General features: G+C 31.0%; 1 protein-coding gene across 7 annotated transcripts in view; it reads left to right on the top strand.

Moving 5' to 3' along the window:
• Positions 1 to 12,483, top strand: part of Csmd3 (CUB and Sushi multiple domains 3) — a 1,151,628-nt gene extending 1,139,145 nt beyond the window's left edge. For all 7 annotated transcript variants that reach the window (XM_046464911.2, XM_058585685.1, XM_058585684.1 and 4 more), the window contains 5 exons: positions 341 to 499; positions 2,438 to 2,550; positions 4,788 to 4,875; positions 7,124 to 7,259; positions 10,545 to 12,483. In XM_046464911.2, the coding sequence (XP_046320867.1) occupies positions 341 to 499; positions 2,438 to 2,550; positions 4,788 to 4,875; positions 7,124 to 7,259; positions 10,545 to 10,704 (656 nt within the window). In that variant the 3' untranslated portion in view covers positions 10,705 to 12,483. The remainder of the gene's footprint in view (positions 1 to 340; positions 500 to 2,437; positions 2,551 to 4,787; positions 4,876 to 7,123; positions 7,260 to 10,544) is intronic.
• The last annotated feature ends 241 nt before the right edge of the window (positions 12,484 to 12,724 follow it).

The raw sequence follows: 12,724 nt of genomic DNA, 5'->3' as shown, positions 1-12,724 counted from the left end.
TTTTCCTTCTGAAAGACAGATAATGTTATAGGAGACCAAGTATAAGTAAAGCTTATATTTATCTGGGTTCTACATAAAGCCTTATGTCTTTAATTGGTATTGTTTCTTATTGATGACATGTGAGGAAATCTAGCCAATATAATTTTGATTTATTCTTAAAAACTTGAAACATTTTTATAAGAATAATTAAAGATGATATTTTACAAAATACACAACATTATTGTATATTTTGTAAAATATCATCATTCAATAAGCTGATATTCTTTAAATTACTCTTTAATACTTATATTTACAGGACACTATAAAATTAAAATGTGGGATTTATTTAATCTATTCACAGTACCTGATGATGTGTTTGCACAAAATTATATATGGAAAGGCTCTTACAATTTCAAAGGAAGGAAACAACCCATGACCTTGACAGTGACTAGTTTCAATGCTTCTACTGGGAGAGTTAATGCTACCCTGAGCAATAGCAACATGGAACTTCTGCTTTCAGGTATTGCATTTAAAAAAAGCAACAAAAATAGTGCCTTCATGCTCTCATTTTATTATGACTTCATTATTCTAGTAATGATTTTATACTGTGAAATAATTGAAATATTTGTTTATTATGACATCCATAATTTTTTCAGAAATAAGCCTCTCTGGCTTTTGAATTGATAAGTGAATATTATTATACAAAAATAAAACTCTTCAGTTTTAAAGTTAAATTTCTTCAAGAATTTTTTTGTTGCTGAAATAAACTATTATGTGTTAGAATAGCATTCTCACTTTTAAATATGAAATACTTATATTTGATATTGCAAATATGAGACATAAATATATATCTATATATAGCAAATTTCTTGGCTATATAGTTATTCAGTATAATTATTAATATTTTTGGTAAGAATAAAATGAAAAATAATGTAATAATCACTGATTTTGTAAATTTTAGAAGAAATATTGAGCATTGTTTTATATTATTGAATGATCCTTCATTAAACTTACTAAAGAGTATTAGAAGTTTTGGAGGAGGGTACCAGGGATTGAAGTCAGGGCACTCAGCCTCTGAGTCACATCCCCAGCCCTATTTTGTATTTTATTTAGAGACAGGGTCCCACTGAGTTGCTTGGCACCTCGCCATGGCTGAGGCTGGCTTTGAACTGGTGATCTTACTGTCTCAGCCTCCAGAGCAGCTGGGATTATAAGCAGGTACCACCACGTCCAGCTGAATTTAGTGTTATATTTTTCAAAATATACACAATTGTATAATATCAATGGAAAGAAACTTTAAATAACTGAGAAAATGCATTTAAGTTATGATTATTTACCTTTGAAATCTAAATGGTTTTTCTTTACTTTCTGTAAATGTTAGCCAAATGAAAGGTATTATTTTTTACAATGTAGAAAAACTTCAAAATAAATCCCTACAAATATGGAGAAACAAACAGAAAATGTTTGATTGACTTAATTAGAATTTGCTTATTGTCTCCACACAGAATAATTATAAAAATTTTCCAGTGATATTTTTGTTGAGAAATTTAATTATGTCCTCTTTTTATTTCTTGCAATTTACTTTGGGTCAAATTTTGCATATCTTATTTTTGTATGCTCAGAATATTCTAATGGTGCCTTATCCATAGTTAAATGATAAGGGGAGTCAATGAATAGAGTAAAAATTGAAGTAAATGTTAATCATGAAATTTTTATCTAGTCTTATTTTCTTCTATTTTCCAAATGTATTTATACTGCAGCTCATTCTCAATCTGTAAAAGAAATTGTATATATTATGCCATTAGTTCTATTATTCTCTTGGACTAAAAATCCTGCTAAATTTTCAAAACCTAGCTCAGACGTTCTTTTTCTTCCTAAGTATTTCCTTAAATAAGTATCTGCTTCAGTGTGGAATGGTCAGTCTCTCTTCTGGTCTTTTATTTATTATATTCTCTCATGTGTTTTACTTATTTGTGTAACTTACTTACACCTCCTACTTTATTGAAAAATCTTAAGTTTAGGAAAAACAAATCTTCATATTTGTGGCTCCAGCAGCACCTAGAACATTGACAGTGTTAGCACCTAACTAAGTATTAACAAAAATGGGAATTTTAACTTCTGGTTTGTGCTCTTACTAATCTGATTAGGGAAAGAAATCACTTTGTTTGCAATATCATTGAATTATGTTGCTATAAATAAAGATATTTATCTTTAGTAGCCTAGGTAATTCATACCTCATAGAGAAGACTCAAGTTGAGATTTCAACGGAAAGAGAGATCAATATATATTGCAGTATTTAAGGAAAGCACCATGTGTGAAGCCATCTTTGACTTGGGACTTGTTTTATTTCTTTTCCTATCACATATCTTACATGATATACTTAAGGAGTAGTAAATAGTGAAGTGAAGAATAACTATTTACAAAATTAAGTATACTAAGATGTCCATGCATTTCACAGGTATATATAAAAGCCAGGAAGCTCGGCTAATGTTACACATATATCTTATTAAAGTACCAGCTCATGCTTCTGTGAAGAAAATGAAGGAGGAAAATTGGGCCATGGATGGCTTTGTAAGTATTTTTAGAAATTCTGCTGCTGATTTTAATTAATTTATAGTTTGTCCAGAAAAAAATGAATTTTGTAAATTTAGCTCATTGTGAACATAACACATATTTATACATACACATATTGATAAGTACAAAAATTTAATATTCTAAAGTATAAGGCCTATGATTATTGAATTCTGACATGTTTGCATACTTTTGTAATGTATTCATTGATTGCATCAAATATATTCTGGCTATAGTCTATAGTCTGATAAATAAATCTGGATCAAATATAATTCATTCTTTTGAACCAATATGTGAGGCATATACAATGTATTTACAAAATGTATAAGAAAATTAAGTATGTCCATTATGTTGAATTATGAATTTAGAATATTTTATAAAATAGTCAATGAAGAGCAACTTATGTAAGCTGCTTCTTGTAAGGCGATAGTTACTGTAGGTTTACGATTCAGTCATTTATGTGAATGGGATGTTCTCAATTGATAGTTGAAAGCGTTAAGTAATATATTAACACACTGGGCAGGCATCTTTGTTGAAGAATAAGCATGAATATCAGACCATATTTTCAAATACCAAGCCTTCTTTTACAAGGAAGATACAATGATAAAAATAAAATATTCAGTTATAGGCTCCAGTAAGTTTGATTCCCAAGGAAAAAGTTGTCCATTCTCTTTCGCTATTCTGTACCATTACTTGTGGAATTGGAAAGGAACTTAAGTTATAAGTATGCTAAGATTGTTTAATTATATTATTTCATATAGGAAACAAAAATGAATTCATTTATTAAAGTATTAGAGTTTGAATTTTTAAATTTAGAAGTATTTCATTTAAAAAAATGACCATGATGAGAACATAATGTCTAGTGATAATAAATCACTTATGAATACCAGTTGTCCATAGGTAATTTGGTATTCTTGATTTTTAGGGTAGAGATTAAAATTTCTTACTACTTTTATGGAAACACTCATGATTTAAGTAACTAATTGCCACTAATTAGCACAAATTTCAGGATATATTCACATTACTAGTTAGTTTTCAGGATCATTGAAATATATTAATTTCTGTTTTACTAATGAGATCAAATGACATTATACGTATGAAGTTTTTTAAATATAAGACTTTATACACATTTAAAAAACACATAGTAGTCAGCATTTATAGCATTGGATACAGCCAGAATATTTCAGGGTCAAACAACAATAAGTATTTAGTTCTTTCTCATCTATCTGGGTTCACTATGAGAGATCTATATTTGGGCTGTGGTATTGAGTTTATATGGGCTCACTCCAATGACTCTTTCTGGGGCTAAGGCTAGAGGGGCAGCAGCCATGTGGAGCATGTTTCAAGAAATCAGAAGCTCTCAGGAGAACAAGAGGATCTGAAGTAAGCTCTATGGTTTTGAAATAAATATATTGACGTATGTTTCTTTATTTACAGTTTAATTTAGATATTCACATGGCCTATGTTCATCTCTGTAAAGTATACAATTCAGTGGTCATAAGAATATTGACAATTACATGCATCCATAAGTATGATGATTTTAGAGTAATTTCATCACCTTAAAAAGAAACCCACACCTTTGCTATTACCCCAACCCTCATTCTCACTCTACCCCTGAGCAATATATTTTATACCTCTATATACTCCCTTTTTCTGGACTTTTATATGAATTAAGTCATATAATATGTGGGCTTTTGTGACTAGCATCTTTCACTTAGTGTAATGGAAAATATGCCTCAATGGTTTAGGTCAACAACTGACCTATGCTCAGTTCCACTTACATGCCCTTGGCTAAAGCAGGTCACAGTGTACACTTTCTGTGAAGGTGTTGGGGTGGGACGAATGAATGTACCATGAGAGGAGTAACCTAATTTATAAAGAACAGTGTTTTTATATTTTATTTTTAAATTTACCATTTGCCTCACTCTTGTTTATCATATTAATGCCATTTTTTGGACAATAGGCTTCTTAGTCTATGAGAGATCTATACACCTATGTCATTATATTAACAACTAATCCCCTTTTTTCAATATCATAATTACTTAAATTGGAAATTTTAGTTTCCTTTTTATAATGGAGAATTTAGCACAATGTGTTGTTTCACTTAGGAGGGAAAGGATTGAAGAAAGGAACATTGGATAATATTAATGTCAGAATAAAATTGGGCATTTATTAGGAACAGAAAAATATAGCCATAGCTGGTTTTCATATCTAATCAGACTTTCAAATTTATTTAGGTTTCTGCTGAGCCTGATGGAGCTACTTATGTATTTCAAGGATTTATTCAAGGCAAAGATTATGGGCAATTTGGACTACAAAGACTGGGTAATGTATTAATTTTGGTTTTCATGTAGTTCCTTTATTACCCTAGACAGCATGAGAAAACAGAGTAGACTTTATATGTTAGGCATACTTGCTATATTTTGAATTCTGCATTGTCAGAATTGATACATTTGATAGCATTTTTTACAATAATCACTTTCCTCAAAATGTCAGTTCTCTATGTAACAACTCTGTACGATGTTTAGCTTTTCATCATATTTCTAATAAATATGACAAACTGTCTAGCCCTTAAGCGAGTAAAAATAAGAAAAAGTAATATAGAAATAAAGTAAATATTAAACTGTAAATTATTTCATCTTATCTCATGAGAACTATTCTACTTCATTTCAGTTTGAATATTGTTACAATTTTCTTACTCCTCTGAAAACATAGTACCTTTGTGAGAAACTTGAGGAAATATGTAAATTTTTTTGATGAGAGGCACAAATTTTTAGCATCCTCATTTCAAACTCTTCTAATATGTGGGTAAACATTTAATAGTCTTCTTAGAATATGTTTATAAATATAACTTCTGGTGTATACCTTTCCAAAAATCTACTGTCTCCCATTACTACACTATGGTATGGATACATAAAAATTGATTCAGTCTCTAAAAGCTATTGTTTAATATTCATCTTCAAAAAAATCATTGCTTTGAAATTTTCATAAATGTACTGATTCATTGGAGAAACGAGGTATAGAAAAAGGTATTAATGTTTTGGTAATACAGACAAAGTTATGGCTTAGTTGAAAAGGAAACTCAGTTTTCTCTAAATGAATGATAATAATAAGCCTTACCACATAATGTTTTACTTAATTTTTTTTCCTTTTAAAAACAGCCTAAAACATTCATTAATACAGCTCATTAACACAGTTGTGTCATTGAATGTAATACATTTTCATTTAATATCCCCTAAAGTGTCTCAAACACTGCATGTCTAAAACAGAACCTTTAAAAAGGAGATTTTATTTTTGAAAAAGAGCTGTTAGCTATTTGCTCTTTTCCCTCCCTGTGCCAACATGTTGACAAGTCTGATTTTTCTCACTTCCCAACTCAAGCAATGCCATTGCCATTTGCTTATCTTGAAGTAGAAAAATCAGTTCTGTGTCATCTTACTTGTGCCATCCACACAAACAACTTATGTTTTTGACTACGAAATGTTACCAAATCTTTCTTTTCATGTCTTCCTAATGCCTTGGTTCAAATCTTAATTTCCTTTTTAAATCTGGGTTTTTGCTATGACCTTCTAGCTGCAGTTGCTTCCAGTTTGCCTTCCTTCATGTCCACATCACCACCGTCACTCCTCTAATTCCTGTATCTTATCACTGGATCCTTCATTTCTAAACACCATTAGTCATCCCTTGGTGAGGTGAATAGCAACTTGGAGCTCCTCAGCATTTTCCTTTCCAGCCTGGCCCAGTGGAACATGCCTGTAATTCCAGAGGCTGGGGAGGCTGGGGCAGGAGGATTGTAGGTTAAAAGCCAGCCTCAGCAATGTAGTGAGGCCCTGTTTTAAAATAATAATAATAATAATAATAATAATAATAATAATAATAATAATAATAATAATAATAAAATTGTTTTTAAAAAGCTCAGTGGTTAAACGCCCTGGGTTCAATTCCCAGTACCAATAAAAAACAAATAAATATAAAAGAATATTTCTTCCGTCTTAGAGGCAAGCTATGGCTTCTTAGTTTAACCTTCTTTCTCCTACTACAGGTCAGTGTTTGTTCTCTAGATATACCATCATCTTCCCATCTCTCTTTGTATGCTGCTGCTGCTTCCTTCTCTGTTTGTTGTTCTACTTTTTCTTCAAGGCCAAACCTACATTGCATGTCCTCCAAATGTGCTGTATGGCTTATCTAAAGCACTTCCCTTTCTAAAGCACATGACCATGAGTTCAGACTCGATGTATGTATACACCTTTTCTTTCTAAAGCACATTGACCATTAATTCATACTTGACATATACAATGTCTCCGTAAGTCTTCCCACTAATATATGAACTCAGTTCAAGGGCACTACTTAAATTTTAGTTTATATCCTTCCCTTAAAAAATACCTATACATTGTAGGCATTGTGCAAAAATGTGTGGAAATGAGTTGAAGATGTTTCAAGAATTGTTTTTGTTTACTATGTATATTTCAGAATAGATATTTTGAGAATGGAAGGAATTAAATGGTTTATAAAAGGAGAAATGAATTATAACATCGAGTTGTTTCTGTGTTTTTTTATTTTTTGTACTTTGTAGGACTAAATATGTCAGAAGGTTCAAATTCTTCAAATCAGCCTCATGGTACAAATAGTAGTTCTGTGGCCATTGCTATTCTTGTGCCTTTTTTTGCACTTATATTTGCAGGATTTGGATTTTATCTTTATAAACAAAGGTAAGTCAATTGATTTTTAACTACCAAATGCTCCAAAAATCTTGTTATATCCATTGCCTTAGTTCAAATCCTAATTTCCTTTTGTTTTTTTCTGTTGTTGAAACCTGTGTGCCAACTATTGCTACAGTTGTTGAAAACCTTATTTCCCTAGCCCACGCCTGCAATTCTACATACACATTACAAAGATTGCTCTGTTAAATTGCATAAGCATTCAACCTAACTCTTCCTCATTTTCCTGTCAGTTTCCTGGTATAGAACTAATTATGCAAGTTATTTTTACATTATCCATAATGAGACTTTAGAGATGGAAAATCTAGGTTAAGGTTTCAATTGAAGAGGTGATATCTGCTGCCAGATTTATTTAGAGAAGTAGGAAGAAGATTTTGTCCAGACCTCTTTGTTCGCAAGACAATACTGACTGATTTTACCTGGGTAGACAGCTGATAAAATTTTCTAATCCTCTCATTGCCTCCTGTTGCTTGTAAAAATTAGGCAATTAATATTCTATGTTTGTGATAGAGTATATGGCTATAAATATTATTAGTAAGTCCTGCTTACTCTGTCAAATACCGAATTCTGGTAAATGGTTTTAGTATATTATTCTCCACTATTTGGGATAACTATTTATCAAGGAGAAAATATAGGTAACCAGATAATTTGATTAATATTATCTAAATGCATTTTTTTTCAAAAAAATGTTTTCATTATATTTCAGTATATAATATCTAAGAATTATATAATTATAAATTACAAGTTGTTAATGTTTGATCTATATCAGAGTATGTTTGTAGATAAAGAAAAATCATTACTAAATTTATTTATATATAAAAAAAACTATGCCAGCCTTTTATTGTTGTTGTAAAATACATGTAGCATATACGCTTACCAGTTGGACCATGTTTCAGTGTATGATTTGGTGACATTGAGTACATTTTCAGTGTCCTGCTGCCATCAACACTATGTATTTTTAGAACATTTTCATTACTAGAGAAGGAAACTATACACTCAATGAGCAGTCACTCCCTGTTTCTGTTACCTCAAACTTCAGCCATCTGCAACACTCTTATTGGATTTCTTATTATAGGTTTTTCATATGAATGGACTTATACAATATGTTACGTTTTGTGTCAACCTTCTTAAATGTAGCAAAATATTTTTTAAGTTTAATTCATTGATAGCATGCATCAGTATTTCATGCCTTTATGTGGCTGAATGATTGATGTACCATTGTATGAATACATTGTTTTGTTTGAATACATCCATACCTTGGGTCCTTTTACATTATGAATTGTGCTGCTACAAATATTTCTGTATAACTTTTTGTTTGAACATGTGTTTTATATTCTTTTGGCTATATGTTCAAAAATATGATAATTGGGTTATATGGTATGCCTGCTTTTGTTTCATGACAAATGTCAGCAAATTACACATTGAGATGTGGGAAAGATAAACTTGAAACAAGCAAGTGTAATGTGGGAGAAATAAAGAACTGAAAAGGAAATTCCAGACAGTAATTTACACAAACCAGCCTAGTAGACTCCATGTGTTTTATAACTTAAAGACAAATGTTTAATTATCATAACTCTTTAGAAACTGTTTTTATGACATTCATATCAGTATTAATTTCTTCTTTGATTTTTTAATTTATTAACAACATTTTTTTTCTTCTTTTTCGTCCACATTTTTTTAATTGGTGCATTATAGTTGTACATAAAGATGGGACTTTTTGTTACATATCCATACAGGCACCCAACATATAACAATGTAATTTGGCCAATATCACTCCCCAGGACTTTTCTCTACCCTCTCCACCTCCCTCCCACTAGGCTCTTTCTTCTGCTGATTTTCCTGAGTTCCCTGTTTGCCCCCCCCCCCACACACACACCACCTTTCTTTTCCTTTGTCTTCACTAGCTTCCACTTATGAAAGAAAACATGTGACACTTGATCTTCTGATTTTGGCTTATTCTACTTAACACAATGGTCTCTAGTTCCATCCATGTTCCTGCAGATGACATAATTTCATTTTTCTTTATGACAGAATAGAACTCTAGTATGTGTGTCTGTGATATATATATATATATGTAGATATATATATATATATATATATCTATATATATATATATATATATATATATATATATATATATATATATATATATATCACATATTCTTGATTCTTTATTCATTCATCCATTGATGAGCACAGACTGGTTCCATAGTTTGGTTACTGTGAATTATGCTGCTATAAACATGGGTATGCATGTATCACTATAGTATGATGACTTTAAATGCTTAAAATAAATACCAAGGAATGACATAGCTGAATCAGATGGTGGATCCATGCCTAGTCTTTTGAGAAATTTCCATACTGATTTCCATAGTAGATGTGCTAATCTCATCAACAGTATAAAAGTGTTCCTTTTTCTCCACATCATCTCTAACATTTTTTATTTGTATTCTTAATGAGTGACATCTTGACTTAGATGAAATCTCAGTGTAGTTTTGATTTGCATCTAACATATATAATTTTAAAAAGCAAATTATTTGGTTTTCTGGATACTCCTTCCCAAAGTAGGCCTTAGTACAAGTTACCTATTCTTTACAGAATTCCCTTCTCATGATTAGTGCAAAAGTTCAGGACATGAAGGATTAAATTTTACCTCTTAGAGACTTATTTTCTAATTACCTGTTCTAAAGTGGCTCCTACTTATATTTTATCACATCAATCATTTTTCTTTGCATCATAACAATTCTCATAACAACCTGTTTTTCTTGTTTTGTTTCATTTTAAATTTATCCATTTTTCTCTAATTACATTATAAAAGCTATGAGAGTAATAGCTTTATCTACTGTCTAAATAATGCTCTATACCTAGTGCCTAGAATGAATACCCAGCAGATAATAGATGCCCTGTAATATTTGATGAGTAAATGAGGAAATGGTAATGAGATTTAAATCCATCATGATAATTTATTTTATTATGCAAAATTTATAATATTAAGTTTGTATTTCATAAGAAAATTTAGAGTGGTCATAATATGATTTATTATATGATTTACACTGGTGCTATACATAAATATTTATTGTATGTAAATCATAAAAGCCATTCAGGATTTAAAAGGCTAAGTAAGTTGTTGAGTTTGATTTATTATGATTTTTTTAAATTAATACTTTCAAATGATATTATCCACCAACAATGAAAACTCAAATACATTATGTTTGAGTCCTACTCTGCTGTTTCTGAAAGAAAGTTAACACAATTAATTGATGCTTTCATCAACAGGACTGCACCCAAAACACAGTATACAGGCTGCTCAGTTCATGAAAACAACAATGGCCAAGCAGCTTTTGAAAACCCCATGTATGACACCAATGCCAAATCAGTGGAGGGGAAGGCGGTACGATTCGATCCCAACTTGAACACGGTTTGCACAATGGTATAACGTGGCAACTCTTGGCCTTCTTCAGAATCTTGGAAATCAACACACAAAACAGTGCACATTTAGTTCACTGCTAAACAAAGCACACTTTTCAGGACTTGCTGGGTCACCTTTTCCTGAGGAATGATACAGAAGAGTGTTTTTTCATAAACTGGATCATAATTCTTCTTCATGTTTACCATGGAGAGTTTTACAGAAATTTCAGCTGCACTCTGAGAGTGCTTACTCACAGTTTATTTGCTTTTTTTAAAAAGGAGATTATTCTAAAACATAAACTTATTTGCATATATTGGAGGAGCATCCACTATCAGTATTTCTGTGCTTTATAAACTATATTAGAGGGACTGGGTTACAAAAAAAAAAAAGATATAGGGTAGAAAATAAGAGCTATACTTACAAGAGTCAATAGATCACTGACTTAACTGTCATGAGCTCCATCACACCCATAAGTCTGTACTGCATACCACAATATCCACTTCTCATTCCTGTTAATGGAGGCATTGTTTTCCTTATCTTCATGGTTATTTAAGATTGAGTCATGCCTTTAAATGTTTATGAGCTAATTTATGGCACAGGAGAGATCAGGTTGTCCACAGGGATTTGACCATTTTTTGTTCTTTGATATCATATTGCTATTGTTCTTTGAGACTGGTGGTCATAGGTTTTTGCAGATGGCAAGTTCCTTGTGCTACCTTCTCAATTTCCTTTTTATGGAATAACGAGTTTTATTCAGTGAGCCATGGGGTAGTGTCTTCAGTGTTTTTTTGTCAAGAAACCATTTTGACTGACAAAAATTACCTATGAAGATGATTATTTTGTAGTTATCGGAGATTTCAAACTTATTCCCATTTTCTACCAACCTTTCCAATGTTTTTGAAAGACCAAATAGCATCCACTAATAATCTCTTGTATTTAATTTATGGTATGTCTGCATATCCTTCCAGTCAAGCCTTTAAATATAACATTTTGACACTTTTAAATTTCTAACAAAGAGTTAGAAATATACTTTGTTGTTTTTTTAGCCCCTTAGCATAAGATTGAAGGAAAAGTCAATCTTTCAAATCATCAATATAAATTTGTTTCCTTAACTTGTGGATTTATCAAATTTTCACATATTTTGAAAATTTCTATGCCCCCTTATTCTTTAAAAAGCTGGTTTCAGATACAATAGGTTTCTTTCATTGTCAGATTGAGATACGTCATTGTAAGTTATTGGTGGCTCATATACAGACTATATCATATAGCAATGCCAGCATTTTTATTTATTAGTTCATTGTCTTCCTTTTTAGCATGTTTAACTTCATTGAATAAAATTGTGTACCCAGTGTGAACTCTCTGTTGTCCCTTTCAAATATGGACTACTCTGTGAATGGTCTCAACTTTTTGTATCATGAGACAGAGTGCCTAAGAGAAACCATTGCACCTGGGAGCCCTGCTTGGATCTATCTCTACATTTAGTGAATTTCTTGTAAACCACTTTGAGATACATTGTTTTGGAAATTCATACAATTTTCTCAACATTGTACTCTACTGACAGGATGCGGTTTTAAATTTTATTCCATCAGTTATTTATTCTTGTTTATTCAAATGACTGCAATAACAATGATTCATTCACTAATGTTAAGGTTAATACATTTAAGATCTTGTTTAAACAATGTTTCTTCTGCAACTGGCTACTCCTCTTATATTAATGCATACACTTTTGTAAAGAAGTATATTTTTATGAAAAAAAACTTTGTAAAAGTATGATGTAAATTTTCAGTGCAATGTAAACAAAATAAAAATGGATAATTGCTTTTGTAAAATGTGTTTTCTTTTCAAAATTATCTGCAACTGGTCTGATAGCAAATGGAATGGACAACACACATTTATTTGGTGTTTTTAAAAGTTCCCAAATTACATATTACATGTATTTAGTTAATAACCTAATAATAAAATATAGGCATATTTATTCTTTGTATTCCATAATTGCTCAAATATGACACTCAGAGGTGAATAGATTCCCAGTAAATATATTAGTACT

Source organism: Marmota monax, unplaced genomic scaffold (assembly GCF_021218885.2).
Source record: "Marmota monax isolate L192 unplaced genomic scaffold, Marmota_monax_Labrador192_F-V1.1 WCK01_AAM20220418_F8-fsc00003, whole genome shotgun sequence".
NCBI lineage: Eukaryota > Metazoa > Chordata > Mammalia > Rodentia > Sciuridae > Marmota > Marmota monax.
Note: the sequence above shows the minus strand (reverse complement) of the source record. Positions and strands in the feature narration are given on the sequence as shown.